The following is a 19,803-nucleotide window of genomic DNA, read 5'->3' on the forward strand; positions in this document are numbered from 1 at the left end:
TCACTTAAAGGCGCTTTCGGATCGGGAAAAATAGTCATAAAAGAAAGAATTAAGGGGAAAACGGATTCGTGAGAAATTTTCTTCAACGAATGCTTCGACCAAGCCTGAAAGAAGAGGATCGGAATCGACTGGATCAACCTATGCCTCGTTTATACGCTACTAGGTCCACTCTTGTCGGAATCTCCAAAGCCATGACTGATGTACTTCAACCGGTCCTTCTTACACGACCGCTTTTTCCACGGCACTACAGGCCCTAAAGGGCCCCTGCCGGCAAGCGAGATGGATAGGTAGTAATAGCCAGGTAGAGATGTTATTGCTAGACATAGACCAAGACGCAAGAATGAGGGGTAATAGCGCTCTTACCTCGCCTTACAGCTAAGATAAAGAGAAATTTTAGGTCAAGCAAGAAAAAGGGACAGGCCCTACAAAGAGATGGTCTCATTGGTCTTGGCCTTAGGCTTGAAAGTGTAAGAGCGCTTTCTCATCGGTAATCGCCGGACTGCGGAGTCCAAGAGCTCTGTACGTTGTCGGAACTAGACAAGCGAGTGAACAGGACAAGAGAAGAACCAGGCAAGCGAGATCAGAACCACTGGGCAAGCAAGGGTGGTCGTAGATCAGCTAGCGCTCAGGGAGCAAGAAAACTACTGCGCTAACGCGCCGCGCTAGCAGCAAGAAAAGCCTTACCCAGGGTGGTCGTAGATCAGCGGCTTGCGCGCCTTACTCAACCAAGCAACTCCAGAGCGCGCTAGCGCGCCAGAACAACAAAGACAAGGCTTCTGTGCCCAATGGAGAGTAAGCTGATCGTAGAGCACCGTTGCGCGTTAGTGATCTACGACCAACCTTTTCTTGCTGCTGATCGTAGACCACTCTCCCCCGGTGGTCGAGCTGATTTACCGCTGGCGCCCCTGTTGAGTTTTGGTTTTCTTGCTGGGGCTCATCCGTTGCTTGTTCGCTCATGGAGTTTCTTCTTTTCTTCGCTCCGGAGTTTGCTGGGTGGAAGCAGGCGGCAGGGCTTGCAACACCGGATACACGGAATTGGGATCTCTCTCGCATGCAAATTTTTCTATCGGGAAACCCTCGAAACTTCTATTATCGTTGGTAGGAGCGGCGGGATGATGATGAGTATATAAATAAAGAAATATGAGACCAAAAAGAAGAAATGGCAAGAGAAAGATATTGTATATCGATGGAGGTGCATTGCCGATGTGGAAAACAGGGCAGGGATTCTCTACAATAACACTGTAAAAAATAAAAAAGGGATTTAGCGCAGCTTGGTAGCGCCTTTGTTTTGGGTAAAAAATTTCACGGGTTCAAATCCTGTCATCCCTACCTATTACTTCTCCTCTGGGCAGTAACGATGGATCAATTGAGGTCAAAACAAATTGGACATAAATAATCTATCATTTTATGATAGGCAATGCATGCAAGGTGTTTTGGGAAAAAAGAATCCTTTTCTTTACAGTTTTATTCTTATCTATTGTGATAAGAAAGCGCTCTTAGTTCAGTTCGGTAGAACGTGGGTCTCCAAAACCCAATGTCGTAGGTTCAAATCCTACAGAGCGTGATTCCGTTCTTGTTAGGTCGAATTACAATGAAATAACTTCACTAACTTGAACAGCAACCTGCCTAAACGCCCTCCTGCGGATTAAAGAAAGGAGGAGGTCAATCAAAAAAAGAGATGTTAATTAATCAAAGGTCCAACTGATCACCGCGTCTATATTGTAAATATGCAGTGACGAAATAATCCAATCAAAATAATAAGAAGTAGATCTAACACGATTCCAAATAGAAAAACTTCAATCATTTCGATTTGTTTGAAAGGGGAAAAAAGAGAGGGTTCCAAACCTAAATAAACATCCGAATCGCCCATGAATCTCAATGACCAAGAATTGAATTGGCAATTGACGCGGGAAGGAACTATAGAATACCTGGAATCTCACAGAAACATGGATTTTTATGAATTGTTCATTCAATGAATTTCGAATAAGTCGTATCTTGCTCAGACCAATAAATAGAGCTGGGGTTATAGTTGAAGCCGCCAGTAGAAAACCGAAATAACTAGTGTTAGTAGGCATGAAGGAGCTAAATGAGATACGTTCTTTTTCTACATATGTTTATAAAACACTTACCGCTCCGTGGGTTTCCATTTTTGCAAGATACGAGGATAAAAAAAAATACCAATTGACAGAAGTTGTTCCAATTGAAAGTTTTTGATTCATCAGTCATTATCATTATAGACGGCACTAACAAAGAAAGAGTGACAGAGGTAGAAAAAAAAAAGATTGATTCATCATCTGTGACATCTACCCATCCCGTGATTCCGAATCAACAGATTCATTGAGCAACTCTTGAGTAAAGTAATGTTGAACTGTGTCGTGTAACTTCATTCAAAAAATCGGGCGCCACATCGAGAGGAATACGGATGAGATCAGAAAGAGCCAGAAAAAGCCAAAAATGAATGGTCTTCCACGGAGGGGTAGACATGCCACTAGATCCGACAACTAAGGATGAGAGAGCCAGTTCAGGGATCCTGGCTGCGAGCAACCATCGTTTGTATTCTATTAGGCTTTCCCTATCGAATTGAAAGTCGGAATAGAAGAGATGCACTGGTCGAACACTCTCAACCTGGTGAACAGAAGAAGATGTGGGATCATTGCTTGGTATATCTTTTTTCGGAAAGATAAAGGACAATGAAAACCAATAAAAGGAATGAATGAAGTACGAGAGCTAGAACTTTAGAACCGTAGTTAGACGAAGAAAAACGTCTAAAATAGGCACATGCAGGCTGGGCTGACGCCTCTGCTGTGGGGGAGATGAGTACGCACAAATTAATCCGTATCTATGGTGAGGGCGAGATCGGAGAATGGTATTGCAAAGTAGATCCGAAAAATCGTCAAAATAAACATAGGGCATGGTGAGGAAGGTACGAAAATACCAGAACAAGTAGACATCGCAAAAAGAGATCGACCTGAAGGAACAGACCCTCGAGGGGGTGAAGGCCGGCCAGGATTTAGCGAAAGACGGCGGAAACTAGGGTCCACGTAGTGGTCCACTACCAAACAAAAGCGAGGTAGAAGCGCAATCCCGTACCCAAAAGCGTACATACGCTGGTTGAAAGGGCCCATACATCAAATACACACTACGCTGACAATCGGTATCACGAAACAATTCGCGATTCAAATGCATGCACCAGGGAATAGCTTTAGTAATCGACACTGCGGAAGCAGGAGGGAAGATCAAGGACCACCAACAATGGAACGAGATTACGTTATCCGCTTCTTGTGGGCGGAGGGTCACGGTAGACCGGAAAGCGTGACCACCGTTCAGTCTGATCTTAAGTTCGATACAAAATCAGGTAATGAGCTAAAGGTAGCTTGTCTCGCTCTCCTCACTAAAAAATGCCCAACCGGGATAGTCATCGAGTCTGGCCAAAGAAAGAGCCTTATGGGTTGGGACACAGATAGAGATTATTACTTTAGTCGATCAATAGTCAGTGGTATGGGGCCGGGTCTCCTTCTTTCCTCCACGTCTTCTCTTCGATTATTAGCATATGCTGACGCTGATTGGGCAGGGAGCCAGGATGATCGGAGGTCTACTACAGGCTATTGCATCTTTCTTGGAGAAGCAGCAACGGCCTTAGACAACCAAGCAACTCCATAGCGCCAAAAGGCGCCCTTTGTGTTGTAGTAGGGCCGTTGCGCGTTAGGTAGTAGGGCCGTAGTTTGCTGGATTGTTGGTCCGCAGCCCCGCCCTATAGAATGAATAAGGAGAGGCCTATCGATGACCGAGCCACTCTGATACTACTCCTTACCTCACCCAACGAGCGAAGTCGCCGAAGCGAGTCTAAAGGCCAAAGAGTGATCTTTGAACGAGGCTTTCAAGCCAGCCTTACTCATAGTAGAGTGTAAGGTAGGTTTGGGTATAGCAGGACTTGAACCTGCGACCATTAGGTTAAAAGCCCAATGCTCTACCAACTGAGCTATACACCCAAAAAAAGATGTAGTAGTTTTTAAGGATTGGTGCGGAAAAGAAAAGAGGGCGGCCCCTCTTCTTCTCATCATATTAAAGGGGCGCGGCTCTGTATGAGGCTCGTACTGCAGAGCAAGCGAAGAACCAAGCAACTCCAGAGCGCGCTAGCTGATCTACGACCAAAGAAGCAACGGCTGAGCTAGCTGATCTACGACCACTCTCTCCCGGTGGTCGAGCTGATCGTAGACCACCGTTGTGCGTTAGCATGCTTTGACGCGGGAGCGCGCAACTAGGTTGCGCGCGCCTTACTCAAATAGGGGCGGAAGGACTTTCTTCTTGGTTTAGAGTTGGGCTAAGTAGCGCCTTTACGTCTAAGGGTGCTTGTTTCCACTCATTGAAGATTCTATCTACAAAAGAAGGTCAACGGGGGATACTAAAGTAGCTCTCACTGACACCATCTACGAGAAGGTGAGGTCGTCTTTCTTTCTAGCCGCCATACGGTTCGACCGAGAGGAGCAGTTATCTATGTAATTACGGTGGCCGTTGTTCCGGTCGAGCACTCTCTTTTCTTTGTCCAATTCCGTCTTACCAACCCGCGAAGGGTTGTGCTGCTGAACCAGGTACGAAGAATGAATCTATATCTGTGCACGGAAGTTGCTGGCCGGCGGCCGCTCAACTGTTCGAGCGCAATGCAGTGGTTGGTTCCGATTCGACAAGGGTAGAATGCCTGGTCGAAGGTCCAGTACAGTAGGTAGCAGGCGTGTTCGTTTTGGCTCCCGAGCGAGAACGAGAAATAGGCGATGCACCATCCTTGCTGCTACGTACGTTGACCTTGACTTGACAGATTCATCCAATTGAACCCACACTCAAAGGAGGACCACAAGCTCGGGGCTCGACGAAACAGAAAGTATCAGCATGTTGAAAGAATCAACTCCAGGAGCGAAAGCCAGAACAACAAAGACAAGCTACTTTCTTTATAGAAGGCGAAGAAGAAAGTCCTTCCGCCCCAGCAAGAAAAGCTGATCTACGACCACCCTATATAACGGGGCGTTAGCGCAACGGTGGTCTACGATCAGCTCGACCACAGGCTGGTTGTAAATCAGGCTGATTGTAAATCAGCTCGACCGACCGCCACTAGAAGGAGGCATTGCATTCTGTTAGCTACTTATAGCATACCTATAGAGAACATCTATCTAGGCAACCCTCTTCTCTATCCTACCTCGCCTGCCATGCAGAGCGGGAGCATTTCATATTCTTCCGAATTCAAAGTATAAATGAATATCGAAGACTCATAGTCTTCGCCTTATTCTTGTCCATCCATTCATCGTGCGTGGCCAATTCAGTTCCTTCCATGACTTCTCTTCCATTCTGAAACCTGGCCAAGAATGTCTGGCTATTCTAGAGGTAGCTAACACGTAATGGACCCCCCTCTCCAACTAGCAGTTCGTTGATTGGTAATATCATTGATACAACAAATTGTACATTCTTTCTTTGGCAGGTATTGACTGGAGAACTGGACCGGCTAGCCAGGCTGCCCGGAGGCCACCTGCTGTTGTGGACGAAGAAGTGCGTGCTTCTATAGCATTAGATAGTGGTTTTTGTTCTGGGGTGGACCTCTCTTATCTAACCGAGCGATAGGGCTCCGTAAAGTTGATCATTACGAATGTTACGATTCATTCGATTGGGAGGTTCAATGCGTTTCGAAACCCTCCTCCCTGATCTACGACCACCCTGCTCCTGCATCGGGAGTTAGGAGTCTCAGTCCGTCCCTGTATTACTCGAAAGGAAGTCTTATTGGACCCCTTCGGGAATTCATTCTTCTTGGCGGCTACCCGCAGTCGTTTGGGACCGGGGATTCTACTGAAGAAAGGGAAAGAATAACGATTTTGATGAGCTATTCATCCCTTCGGCCACCACATTGTTTTGACCAAACCAGATCTAGGTCTTCTTTTCTGGATCGCCCCCGCGGGGAAGCCCATTCAGTTCTGATAGCAACCGTCCCTGTCCCGTTCATAACAAAAGACCACTAAACCACACATCTTTGCAACGCATCCTAAACACCCATTACTCCATCCTATATATATAAATAAAGAAATATGGGATCGCAAAAAACTATAATGAATGAATTCAGTATACTACTCATGTAGTATACTTCTCTCAGCCGCCGGCCGGCGAAGGAAGAATATAGGGCTTTTCATTTCGTTTATAATAAATAATATGTGATTGAATCTCGGAAGCATAAAACTCCTTCCTTGTTTGTGGTGCCCCCTTTTTTCCAAGAAAAGTGTCAAAGATTTAGAGGGAGCCCGTAGGGCTCGAAACTCTGATTCCCACTCATAGAGCCGCTCCCCTATCATTGTGTGCGGTTCTCCGGGCAGCGCCCCCCCCTACTCGTGTGTGTGGGGCCCAGGCTCCTACTCGCATTCGTTCGTGCGGGGAAGCGCTTGTTTGTGCTTGCCTGCCTCCCATCCATAATCGGTAGGACACCACCCGGTTGTTGAGCTTCGGACCGCAAAGCGTTTTTCCAGAACAGAAGGACTGGTAGATCTATCGAAAGCACAAGCGGTCGGGAACGATCGAAGAAAGGAAAGATCACTAATGAAAGGGTAAGTTTCATTCAGGGCCTGACAAACCAACCCTTCCGATCCCGATCTGAGCCATCTACGTTCTCTTCATCAGAAACCGGGCCTGTCAATGGGCACACATACCTTCTCTTCCGACCGAAGACTAAGCTTCACCATGGAGCTTCAGCCCAGGCCAAGCAAAGCTGCACGGCACTTAGACGGCTGCTCCCCGGGCCGGGTAGGTCCAGAACCAGAACAGAAAATGGGAGTAAGTTCTATGAATGACAAAGAGGCGCATAATGAGGCTAAGCCTTGAAGCCTAGTTCAATGTGGGGCTTGCGGGTTAGTTTTTTACTATATATATAGGAAAGGGAAAGATTAAGATCTTGTTGTGGCATTCTAACGATCATAATCCTTCTCATGGTGCTATTCACATTCATTCATCAGCCCGCCCCTTCTGTGGCTTTGACAGAATCACTTGAACAGAGCAGAGCTAAGCTTTCGCCAATAGAGCTATACCAGTCAGTGATAGAGAAAGGTTTTCAAAACCGGCTGGGCTATCAATAAGCAGCATTCTTATCAAACATCGGCCCCAACTTGTTATTGTCGTTTATAGTAGTGAATTACACCCTTTCTCATAAAGACCACTTACTTTCTGGAAAGCCAGCTCCTTATTCATTTTCTACTACACAAATGCTTTCCCGTTACCTGCTTACCCGGCTTCTATGTACATAGCCTTTCTTTCCTTTGAAGAAAACATCCGGTCTAACTATAAAGCTTCTTGTCACAAAAGCCTATTTCCTGCTCATTAATGACCACGCCTTCTGTTCAATGGCTTCCCTCTTTACTAAGTGGCTTCTATGCATAGCCTTTCTGTTAAGGATCTCAACTGATCGTAGACCACCCTGCGGTCGAGCTGATCGTAGACCACTCTCGCTTTTGGAGACTCCTTCTTTCTCATGCCAGAACAAGCCCATTCATTACCTGCGCCTTCAACCAACGGCTTTTACCCCTCGCCCTCCCTTTACGTCAATAGGGGGCTTCTATGGCATGCATATCCTATTTTTCATGAAGCAACTCGAGGGCAGCGCGTATGATCTTTCATCTGGGCGGGATTCTCATAGAAACAGAAGCTTCGATCCCTAGGCTAGGAGACGCTTATGCGATCTTATCACAGTGGTGCATCTAAGAAGGGATACCCTCAAATAAGCTTTTGATGGCTTATGGCTCCTTGAGATGCTGGCTCCGATCACAGAAGCTTATGATCGAACCCTTTTCTATAGAAAGAAAGTGAGTGAGCCCAGCCCCTGGCAATATGTTGGAAGGGATATTACGCCACCCTATGGAAGAAAGCATCAGCACGCACGAAAGCAGAAGGAATCCAGACGCCGGCCGGAAAGATTCTCAGTGGCAGAATCCGTGCGTGGGAACAGATGGGGAAGGCCGAAAGCGGATCAGGAAGCCCCCGCCCGCTATGCTCTTTATCAACAACGCATTCATTCATTGAATAATCCGGCGGAGGCGGCGTATTGAAAGAGCTCCAGCCAGATCGCTACACAAGCCACCGCTCTACACCGAAACAGAGAGGAGCTGCTTATTCTACTTCTACAATTGACTACTAAAGGTTCATTAAGAATCATAACGCTACGCAGAGCTTTCAACATTCGCTATGCTACGCGCTACGCGGTGATCTACGACCACCCTGCATTCCATACACACGGAGAAGTCCATTTTCTCTTAAAACGAAAGAAACACTCTTTCTAAAAAATCCACTACCCGGCTGCTCGCCCTACTTCAATGAAGTGCCAAAGGCTTGCGTACTTAAGTAGGCGACCAGTCTGGATAAAACAAGATGAATCCGAGGAAGAGGAACTCATTGGGACTCGTATAGGTCCTTTTCTTGTAGGGGATCCTATTTGGGTAGGGAGGCTCCCTCCGTCAGGCCTTACTTGAATTTATATCGAGAGTGGGGCTTGGGTTTATTGCCTGCAATGAAAGGATAGTTGTTGTGACTAATCGCTTCTAGGAGGCATTCTATTCTGGCGGGGGAAGCAAAGCCCTTCTGGCGAAGCTTATAGAATGCCGAATGCGCCACCACCTAACTAACCAGTGGGTGGCTTAAGCTACCCCGCGGACTATCCAATGCCGGCTTCCTTCGGAGGGGGGCTGTTCGCCTTTCAACAAACTCAGGCTTACTTTTTTTTATAGACATTGCGCTCTGGCCGGCCTTTTGCTTTTAGGTAAGCATGCGAATAATCGCGGACAAACAAATTCCTTATAGCAAAGAACGGGGCAAGGAGGGCGGAGCAAGGCGCTGTTAAGCGATAGATGGAGCTAAACCTTAGAAAAAGCATATAATATAAAGGTAGCGCGTCTATACGCTTTCAGCATATAGAGGCTTAGCTTTTCAAAGTAACCACGAAGGTTCATCTTGTGTCCCTAACTCACTATTCCAATGAGGAAGAGGATCGACTGCCATGAAGTCGGACAAGTGATTACGAGATTCCAAACCTGGGTCTCCAGTTTAGAAATCCTGGTACCATGACATGATTGCTTTCAACAATCGTTTCTTTTTATCTGAAGTGAGCTCAGTCAGTCTACTCTTAGGGATTTGAGTCAAATGGTGACTCCAACCTTCTTTGCCGGCTTCTTCATGAATGATCCCGGCTTTCCATAGGCATTTCAGATTGCAAGCTGTTAGTGCAACTTCCAGAAACAGACTGATCGTTGTCAAGACAAAAACGGGTAGTCTCTTGTGGATAGGACTATAGCCATGTCTTTTGGCCGTCAAATCCTGACTCTGTCATAGTCAGTTCAAGGGCTTGGCCTCTAGAACAGAGCTTTCACAACAGGGTTTTCACAACAGGGCTTGACAGCGCCTCCGTCAGCTTTTATAGAATGCAAATGTTCTGGAACGATATTGACTCGTTCATCGCTCGCGAAAATCTTTCTTGATGGGTCGACACAGGGTTGTGTATTAACGGCATTGGGCTTTTCTTCGACGGCGCTCTGTCGATCAGGAACTTCATGAGATCTCTGAGTGGTATGAAACCATTCAGCCTCTTAAACAGTCTTGGTGTCATCGAAAGATGTTCCGTATGGCACTTTAGTTGTCTCAAGATGACATCTTTGAATATGATCTTGTGCTTTGTCTCTAAATAGAGACAAAGAATTTTGAGATTCTTTAGAGGCCTTAGGCTGTCCGTTTTTCTCAGTCAACAGTGTTCTACTCGGCTCCTCCGTCGTCTCAGAGAGACATCTGATACCGAGACCCGGCGCTTTAGCTCTAATGGAGGCACAGGATCATTCAGAGGCTCCTTTCCTTCGATGATAGTTTATCCGGAGTCAGAATCACTTCAAAGGGTCTCCAACTCACAAGGCATCTGGTCTTAACAGAGCCTGATAGACACCTTTTCTTGGCTAATGGCAGCCCTTGACGATTCGTCTTCTTGAGAATGAAAGTTCTCTTCTGGAACCGAAATGCTTTTGCTCAGAGGATCCTCCGAACTCTCAGTCGGAGCACCGGACGATAGGGCTTCTATGTTGGTGCTTTTCACATCCGATCTATCTGGCTTCGCCTTTCTTTAGTGTACGAGATGACGAAGGTGTCACCGTCTTCAAGTTCTGGCAGGCCATTCTCTCGAAGAGTGGGTTTTTGTCCCGGCGCGTCTTCTTCGTTTATACCGCCGTCTAGGATTCGGATGTCTAGATTCGCCGCAGACAAATTGTTGAGAGGGAATGGGGCAGCAGCTGTGACCCTGATTTCCATCTTTTGCCTGCTATAAAGCACAAAATCTTCGAAAGAGACCTTCAAGTATGCATTTTAATCTACGAGAGGTTCCTTCTGACAATCAGCATCGAGCATAGTGCATTCTCTTCCTTGGCTGTCCTTCTTTATGGAACCCTTGTTGAAATCTGGGACTTCAGTCATTTCTTCTGAAGAAGCACGGCTCTGATTTTGGCTGGAGGCATTGTTGATATGATGAGTAGGAGGGGTATCTGCCTCTTTGCTTTCTTCTGATTGGCCATAGACGTAGTCTAACAGCGAGGTTTGATCCTCAGTTAGACGCCTTAATTGCAGCCATTCGTCTCTCATCTGGATTCTTTCTTGCTCAGAGAACTCAGCAAGCCATTGAGTTCTTCTAGGGTCAGCGAGGGCCTTTATATGCTTCACCTTTTCTCGCTGACGCGTATAAAGAAGTCAAGGTCAACCTTGATCGCTTTAGCGTATCAACACTAAAGGGGTGGGCCAAACAGAATGGACTGACTGCACAGTGGCAGAAGGAGTGATGGGTAAGGCGGCCCTCCAGGGAAGCGAAGGGAAGCGGATTTCAACGATAGGGGCCGGGCCTTCCTCAACGACTCAGGTATTGGTCCGTCATTCAACCGGCGGTAAGGCAGTGGTATGGGTATACTCATTGGTCTTGTCTTGGTCTCGGGCTTTCAGCAGGGGCGGGTCTTTCCCTTTAGTAGCTAAAGCATATAAAGGGAAGCATAGGCGGAGGTACCACCACCGGTAGCGTAGCTAAGGTAGTACCATAGGTGAAGGCGGGATGGAAGCTGAGAATGCAATCCGATGCCCCTGGTTACACTACTGATCCAACAAAGTGATTCAATCAGTCAATCTCGAGCTTTTCAGTCTCGCCTATCCGTGTTTGAGGAAGCGGTGGACTATAGGGAGAAAGAAGTTGTTATGCCGATTGGAGGACGAGATCGAGGACCACGGATCGATACACCCATCTGAAAGCGGGGAATCGAATCTTCCTTGTTAACGCGGAGTCTTTCAATCGGGTGGCGGAAGGGAGCACCCTATGAAAATGTGAAAGGGAGTGCACTGATAGAGTGGATTCGGAGTGCGTAGCGTGAAAAGGAGTGCAAAGTCCGTTTCGTGCTTCGCTTCAAGGGAGTGCATTCAAGTCCGTGCATTAGTAATTAGTAGTAGTAGAAGCAGGGTTCGGTTCCGTAACTGAAACTAAAACCTTAGATTCTTGGTAAGGAGGTTTTGGCATGCTTAAACGTCTTTTTAGAATTTATTTGAATAGGAAAAGAAAAAAAGCTCATAGAGGCCAGTTTCTGACCGATCGATTTGACGATTGTAGATCGGATGATTTTGACTCAAGCGAAAGCGAAAGGTGAAAAGCTAAGAAAAGAACAGTTCAAGCGAAAGGGGCTTTCTCAGGGACAAGCTCAAGCCAAGCTCACGGTTCCTTTCCCAGGTTCAGTTTACCGAGTTGTCCGAGCTCGAGTCATTAGAAATGAAGCGAAGGCTTAGTAGACAAAATCGGTCTGAGCTGCTTTAGATAGCATAAACAACGAGGACAGGGCCCACAATATACGGGGTGGAATCGGCCGTTGCCAAAGGTGCGAAGCATTTAACGGGGTGCGGCGAAGCCCAATTCTCAAGTCAATTCTTAGACGATCGGGAAGGCAAGCCAGTTGATGGGGATAAAGTCAAGTCAACGGTTCAAGTTCAAGGTACGCTTCGCTTAACGAGAAAGATTCTTTTCTTGGTAAGCAAGCTGAGGTCTTTCTCTTCTCGTCAAGAAGAGAAGACCGAAGCGTGATTCGGAGTGCTGCGCACCTTTAGCAACGGGCGAAGCCTACCGAAATGAAAGGGAAATATATTGATTGTATCAGGGGAATTTCACTTTCTTCCGTAAGGCAAGGTGCTGTAAGCACGAAGTTCAGCGGAAAAAGCCGTGTTTCGGGCGCGTCCACGTGGTCATCTTGGAAGATTCCCACTCTCTTGCTGGCAAGGCAGGTCGGTCCCGGGCGAAAACTATGACTCGTTCTGGAGTACAGAACAGGTTGAAGCAACGTGTAGAATTCGACCGAAATCTCCGGCTAGCGTCACCTTGACCCGAAATCTCTCCAAACAGACCCCGATATGCACCGGGACAGAGCCAGCGTGGGTACTAAGGTCGGACCCACAGATAGACAACTAAACCATGACTTCCACCGTTGAAATGCCGGTGAGATTGGATAGCCGTCGCCCCAATAGAATGATCCGGGCTGCGGGCCACGAACAATGTTTCGACCTAGCAAGAAAAGCCTTACCCAGGGTGGTCGTAGATCAGCGGCTTTCGCGCGCCTTACTCAAATAGGGGCTCAGCCGTTGCTTCTTTGGTCGTAGATCAGCTAGCGCTTAATCCGTTGCTTGGTGGGACTCGGAAGATAAAAAAACTCGCTGAAAGCAGTTCTTCAACCCACATATGTTCTGTTAAACCCGAACCTATCCGCATGGACTTGATCATCTCATGATCTTCACTGCAAACTTGATCTTGATATACTCTATTCCTCTGTCCAATCTGATGGTCTTTTCAGGTATAGGCAATTCTGCACCAGAGCTTGTTGAGCCTCATCCCTAGTTCTCATAGGCATATCTAAGGCATGATGTAATATCACTTTAATCAACATTTGGCTTAACCAAGCCTTTTCCAGAATAGCCCTTCTCAACGAATACACCATTCTTGGTCAGAATCCATTTTTCAGACTCGAAGACCATCAACAAGCCGTGCTTGGACAAGAGAGATCTGGAAACCAGGTTCTTGTGGATGTATGGCATGTGAAGAACATTCTAAAGTGTAATCACCTTCCCGGAGGTGAACTTCAGCTTGACGGTTCCCTTTCCAACCACTTTTGAAGTCGAAAAGTTGCCCATAAAGAAATTCATGCCAACCCCCACTAATTCGAAGGTCTGAAAGGCATTTCTGTTACTGGTGATGTGACTCATCACACTCGAATCAGTTCACCACTCTACCTCGTTCTCGACAACGAAGGCTTCTAAAATCATGGCAACCATCATGTCACTGGACTCTTGGTCTTCCTTCTCATTCATTCGTGCGATGACGACAGTCCATCGCAATCATAGAACTCGTTGTTCTAAACACTGCCATTAGACTTTCTTTGAATTTCTCAGCTTGAAATTCGCTTCGCTCCTTATGAAAGGATTTCTTTTTCTGTTATCCGGGCCTTGATCGTGCTTTCCTTCATTTACCATACGATCTGTTATATAAAAAGGCAAATGTTCCTTTCCATTATGAATAGCAATTGTATGGCCGATCATTCTTGGTAATATGGTAGATGCCCGGGACCAAGTTACTATTCTTTCTTTTTCCGCTCGCTCATAGTTTGAAATGGAATCATCCCCACCTTCCGAAGATTTCATAGTAGAGCCCGCCTGGTGATGGCCCGCGTACATCTCCCTTCTCCAGATATCCACCAATGACAAGGTAGCTAGGCCCTCCTTGTTCCCCAGCATCAGCAGAAGATGAATCGACAGAATCATCACCATTTGTAGCAGCATTCGATAGAGCAGATACGGATTCACCTTCTTTCAACCACTATATCCCGGTGTTGGCTTAGGCAGATCCTTCCAACTCATCTATCTCGGCCCTATGGAGTAAGGGGGACCTGATCATAGGAGTCAATAGTAGGAACGGATGAAACGATTTCCTCTTCCGTGAAGATCTATTCTTTCCATTTATGAACTGACAGGGGCTGGTGTTTTTTTTCCCTGAATAACTTGAACTCCCTCCGGATGTACTCATGTAAACCCCCGAGATCTTTCATTAGGGTTTGATGCTCCTCAATGGAGATCCCCAGAATAATAGCTTGCTTGTGGAACCCAATGGTGTATTATTGTTTTTCTTGGCCCTTTCCCTGGCGCACTGTCATCGAATCCACTAGTCCTCCTCATTACCAATGTCCTATCGGAGCCTTGCGAATTAGAGTTTTCAACTTCTTCCGTGACAACCCAGAAATGTCATGGTTCCTCATATATGCATTCCATCAAGTTAGTGCATAATTTGACGATGTTTTCGTTCTGTCTTCTTTCCGACGGATCAGCCCTATTAGAGAAGGGCTTCCGATTCCGTATGACAACAGAACGAGCATTCGCTGGACGGCCAAACATTGAATGAAATGTTGGCATGGGGTTTCGGCAATTTCAATTCCATTTTCAGTCTTTTTCAATTGAAATTGATCTTGTATACGCCGGTTGAAGCACACGTTGGAGCATCCGAACAAAGCAGCAGAGGCTGCTGTGGAAGAGACAGCAGCAAAAGCACTAGTCTCCGTTGATCACCTACCAGCAGGGGAAGCTGCATAGGTGGCAGGAACTAACTAGGGTTTAGGTACCAATTCGAAGAGCATTCGTTTACCGGGGTCGAGAGCAGCCAGCCCTAGAGGTACCACACTAACAGCGGCATCCCGACCTGATACGGATCCCTACGCAGTAGACCCATCATTTCGAAAGCCATCACTGGCATAGGCATAGGCACAGGTGGAGACACAAGCAAAGGCAAATCCCGTTAGAACTTCATAATCCCGGAATCCCTTCCTATTTGAGAGACAATAGTTAACATTTAGCCATAATCCATTGAAATAGCACCAGCGGCAAAGGCACAGGTTCTTTCGGCGGCAGGAAAGGGAGCCCGCACGGGCTTCGTTGACCCGGATTGGAGCAAACACGCAATACACACGGAGGCAGCGTCTGCCCATTGATAGATAGCTTTTCCCCTGAGAGGGACCGATTCGCGATGTTAGATAGAAGTTTTTTGACTGAATGATAGAAAGCCCCCATTTGATCCCTCTAGTACCGATTGGAGACGCACTTATATAGGCCGAAAGGATGTGTTCGCTTATATACTAGTCGAGTCGACAGCTATACCGAGCGAGAAGCCTAAGAGAGAGTGTAGGGGGTGCTGGTCGACACCTAACTAGTTCATGCCTGCCGACAAGGCTTATTCGAAAGAGAGATTTCCTGTAGTATTTAAAAGGAATGTGATTTGTAATGAAAGTCGTGAGTGAGTCATTTATTGTCGCCACCAGAAGATAACCGTCAATAGGCACGAGAAAGAGGTTGATGCTTGTGGGTTTGTATTTGTTTGATTTTGTTTGATTCCTTTCCACGTGTATGAGTTTTTTATGTAACAGATTCTGCTCAGATGAGGGGGGACAGCTGTCATATGGATTGATCGCCCCGCACTTCCACTTAGTCATTAACCAGTGTTTTATTGACACGTGGTGACTTGTGATTGATGGCTAAGGTTGTTGGTGGGTCGCTGATCGCCTATAAATAGGACCTGTGACCTCATTTTCAGACAGAATCACGAAGTAGGAGTGCGATAAAGTGTGAAAGAGATATGATTTTGATATTCCAGCAATAAAGGATATCCACACTACTATATTATAAAAGGATGGCAAGCTCGTACTCCTTTCTTCAAGCGCTCCCTCGTAGCTGCGTCAGCTGTTACTGAGAAGCGTGCCAGAGAAAAGACACTTACTACGTAGTTTTTCCGCTGGGGCTTTCAAGCCGTAGTTTGCAGGGTTGGGGGTCGAAAATAGTTTCAACAGTGATAGGGGTTGAAGATGGAGAAAAAGATGTCTAATTCGAGTAAACGCTAGAATAAAGAAGTTGAATTTCTTAACAACTTCCCTTCCGGGAATCTACGTGACGTTCATTGGGGCGGCCCCGATGTCTGCTCCTCGGCCGTTGGTCGAGTAGCGCTCCTCTTCTTCCGATGGAAGGGACGGATCCACGGAAAACAGAAACAAAAGGGGAAGAATGAGTTCATATCCAAGGAATGGGGGAAGGTATAGGGGGTTTGAGGAGGCATTTTCCCACTTCCTAAAGTAGTTTTTACTAAAAACATAGATTTGGGCCACCCGTTAGTTGGTGCAAAGGAGATCGCTGGCTCCCGAGCTGAACATTCCTTTTGCTGGTTCCTATGCCCCACCCCCCGCCTGCCCGGCACCTAACTGATCCGATGCGCAACATTAGGCGATTTTATGGGGCCGAAAGCAGCAGCATTCATTCCACCTCAATAATAAGAATTTTTTCAACAGGGCGTAAGGATATTTCCAATGGGCATACTGGAATAGTTGGATGGTGAGTTGAAGTAACGTTATAAATTGGATTCCTAGCCGGGTCATTCCATGAACCTGTCCCATACTATTCCGCTCGTGCCGGACCGATACAATTGTGATTGTCCATAAAAGCTATCCAGAAGAGTACGCGCGCTGTAGTTTTTCAGCTGGCTGCTCTGCTAGTTGTAGCGCGCTAGCGCGCGGAGACTCTATCATGATCTTACGAATCTAAAGATCTCAAAATTGAAGAACGAGCTCTTCTCTAACGACCCTATCTCTAAAGGGGCTTACGCACTGAACTCGCTAGGGTCCCGTTCATGTTAATGTAAATCCATAACATAAGTAGTCTCTCTTTTGTTATTCTACCTTCAGAGCAACCTACCCTATCTTCTCTCTCTTCACTTGAGTGAGTCACGGGGGACCACCCCAATGGATAGCATATCAAGCCCTGTTTGATGAGGTGGGTCATACCTCCATTCATCTTCGGGTTGGTTCAGCTACATTTGCATGTGCCTCCCTAGGCTTATTTAGCTATCTGGATATCTATATCTTTTGCTCGGCTTTGGCCTCGCTCCCGAGAAGAGGTAGATAGGCCGAAAACCCCTTTGATCTATAGAATCGAATAGATCGTCAATTCTGGCGCCCTTCCAACACAGAATAGAATCGCCGCGAGCTCTCCTTCATAACATCATCTTAGGGTGGTCTCGCTCCCATTTCCTTCCTTCCGTAGTTGCGGTCTCGTTGTACCCAGGATCCCGCAACTTCGACTTATTCCACCAGGAGGGGTTCGAACCCGCGACTTCTGGCGTGACGGACCAGGACTCTAACCAACTTAGCGATTTCCCGCCGAAACGCTCTATCAATGACAGCTAATACTAAAAAAAAAAAGGAAACCTTGAATTGACTTTTGAAGCAACTGTTAAAGACTGAAAGACCGCTTTCTTACTATAAGGTAACAGCACTGACGGTCACTTAGCCAACCTTTTAGATTGAATACAGTCACTAAGCTAGTCACTTCACCTCTCTTTCTTACCCGCCCCTTTACGTCTAAGGCAACCTTTCTTTCTCGCTCGGCCTAATAGAGTAGAGTTGCGCTTTCTTAGTACATTGCCTTTCATTACCAACCTGTCGTCTTACAGCACGAAGTTACCTGATGTTCGCCTTCTGACGGAGAGATGTTAGCCTTTCGCTATTAGTAAGCACTCACTGACTTTCTTTACGTTGAGTTCACCCGGCGGGTTCGCCTAGATGCCTAGTGGAGAACGAGCTGGTGGGAAAGAGCTGGAGATCATGAAAAGCATTTCCACACAAGGAGGCAGGCGGCTGGGAAGCTTCGCTTCTAGAAGGCCGACGTCTACTTAAGTTCAGATTAAGGATAGGTTGATTCTTATTCTTGCTGCCCGCTCGATTTCGAGATGTTCCCGAGAAGAAAGAGCTCGCGAGAAAGCTCGTCAGTGGAAATGGTAAAAAGTCTCGATTCCGAGGAAGAAGGATCTGTTCCCATGTAGTCGGGGCCGGCCACACCGGGGAATCTCACTAATTGGAAGGAAAAGGAGGGCTTCGATCCATTGTGATTCGGTTCCTTGGTGTGGAGAGATCTCTGCCATAAAACAGAGAGCTCGTAGGCCTTATTCTGCAGATCAAAGAGCGACGTAATTCCCCATTCATACGAAGTAGTATAGTATAGTATAGAACAGAGGCATTCTGGGCCGACTACTACGACTACATGCGCATCTAGTGCAGTGGCTTGGAAGCAAGCTACCTTGACCATCTTCCGAAGTGAAAAAGAATCTAAAGATAAAACGCTGTAGGAGCGGACTGCTCTACATTCAGCCACGCCACAGTGACCCCCGAAGCGCTACGGACGGGACGAAATCCGGCAGCCAATTGCTGGCTCTGAATAACCAGCCCAGCAATAAGCTCAATTCTTCCATAACATAACGGGGCGGGGTTGCGCGCGAGCCGAGTGACGTAGGTGCACAAGAGTACTTCGCGCCACAACCATCTCTTTTTTATAGGTTCTACGGACCGATGCCTGCTGCTTCATCTGGGAGAAAAGAATCATAGATATGCCGGTCATTAGAAGGAAGAACCGCCATAAAAAGATTCCTCGTGTATCATCTGTAGCAAAACTATGAACGGGAGCTAGCAATCCGGACCGTATTGAAGAGGTTCCTGAGACACAGCATGGAAGAGTCACAATATTAAGAAGCGAGGTCCAAGAATTCAGAAGGGGTAGAATTACTGAATGAATACGAGCTGTGGCTAATACCCGAGGCATAAAAGAAGCATTTTCTACGGGATCCCGAAACCACCAGCCACCCCGACCTAATTCATGATGAGCCCACCAACTTCCTGGCGAGATGCCTACGGTTAAAAACCACCGACATGTCAAGATCCAAATTCGAATTGGTTCCTGGTCCTGGTCAGAGACCACTGTGTTCGCGCCGGCGGTCCAACAAAGAGGCGAAGTAGTGGTATCTTTCTTTCCATTACGAACGACACGCTTCGCCTGCTCCCTCCCCGTGTCCATTAGCGCTCCTGTCCAGAGCGAAGAGAAGGCGAAAAAGCGCCGCCGAAGCAGCATGAGCAGGCTTCTATTGCTACGCAACAATAGAGCAGGATAGCATTTTGCGCCCACATGTTTGAATTTGAGGGTAAAGAGCTCGCTTGTTATACGGGATCCGACGCATCCAGCAGAGCGAAGCAGCGTTCCATTCTTTTCGGCGGCATCCTTCCGCATTGGCGGCGAGTGGAGTGCCACAATCCCATTCATCATTTTTGATCTACATAAGCCAAAGCCCATAGCACTGGCGACGTCTCCGGCATAAATGCGAGGAGGATGTATAGCTGATATAGGATCTTGTGGAACAGGATTTGATTCTGCAAACGGTTCGGTACGAACGAAGAAATTTCGAACAAAAGGATCGGAACTCGCTGATAGGAAAGGAGAGAAAAACAAAGCAATGCCAAGAGCTCCGTCAATCCGCTGTTCATCGATAGACGAAGCTCTCTCTTTTTCATCTCGTGCCAGATGCAACAAAAGATGAGTCCTTTTTCCTTCTCGCGAACCACGGGAGCGCCTAGCGCCCAGAGGAGCAAAGCTCATTTTCCTTCCAGGGTAAAGCGGCGCATAAAAAAGGGCTGGCCCGTCAAAAGTCCGGTTCCTTCGCGAACGAAGTTCAGAATCAACAAGGGTTCGTAGAACGAAGGGAGTGTACAACTGGGGCGCAGCCCCACTTTTTTGTTCGTAACGAGGGAGAGATAGAATGGAGTTCTTCACGAAGTTCGAGACAAAGGAACAAAAAAGAGTTTCTCTATGGCCTCCTCGTTTTGAGACATTATGGCTTTGGGGTCGACCCCGGTAACGAAGAAGGAATCCATAAAAACTTGGGATCCG

At 47.0% G+C, this 19,803-nt stretch overlaps 2 protein-coding genes and 2 non-coding genes across 4 annotated transcripts; 2 read left to right on the plus strand and 2 right to left on the minus strand.

Annotated features, from left to right (window-relative positions):
- Positions 1 to 1,490: 1,490 nt before the first annotated feature.
- TRNAW-CCA lies at positions 1,491 to 1,564 on the plus strand. Its single transcript has one exon. It is a non-coding gene; the product is annotated as a tRNA-Trp (tRNA).
- Positions 1,565 to 3,916: 2,352 nt separating this feature from the next.
- Positions 3,917 to 3,989, minus strand: TRNAK-UUU. The gene has a single exon. It is a non-coding gene; the product is annotated as a tRNA-Lys (tRNA).
- Positions 3,990 to 16,246: 12,257 nt separating this feature from the next.
- On the minus strand, positions 16,247 to 18,896 carry LOC122091031 (probable cytochrome c biosynthesis protein). The gene is given in 3 exon segments (XM_042660840.1): positions 16,247 to 18,696; positions 18,698 to 18,731; positions 18,838 to 18,896. Coding segments are annotated over 3 exon segments (465 nt in total). The 3' UTR covers positions 16,247 to 18,324.
- Positions 18,897 to 19,234: 338 nt separating this feature from the next.
- On the plus strand, positions 19,235 to 19,453 carry LOC122091543. Its single transcript, XM_042661558.1, has one exon. The coding sequence runs from the start codon at positions 19,235 to 19,237 to the stop codon at positions 19,451 to 19,453; it is 219 nt and encodes a 72-aa protein (XP_042517492.1).
- The last annotated feature ends 350 nt before the right edge of the window (positions 19,454 to 19,803 follow it).

The sequence above is a fragment of the Macadamia integrifolia genome, chromosome 10, assembly GCF_013358625.1.
Source record: "Macadamia integrifolia cultivar HAES 741 chromosome 10, SCU_Mint_v3, whole genome shotgun sequence".
In the NCBI taxonomy this organism is placed as follows: Eukaryota; Viridiplantae; Streptophyta; class Magnoliopsida; order Proteales; family Proteaceae; genus Macadamia; species Macadamia integrifolia.

Bases quoted from the DNA above. Each gene is read 5' to 3' on its own strand.
- LOC122091543 (XM_042661558.1), top strand. From the start codon at position 19,235: ATGCGAGGAGGATGTATAGCTGATATAGGATCTTGTGGAACAGGATTT.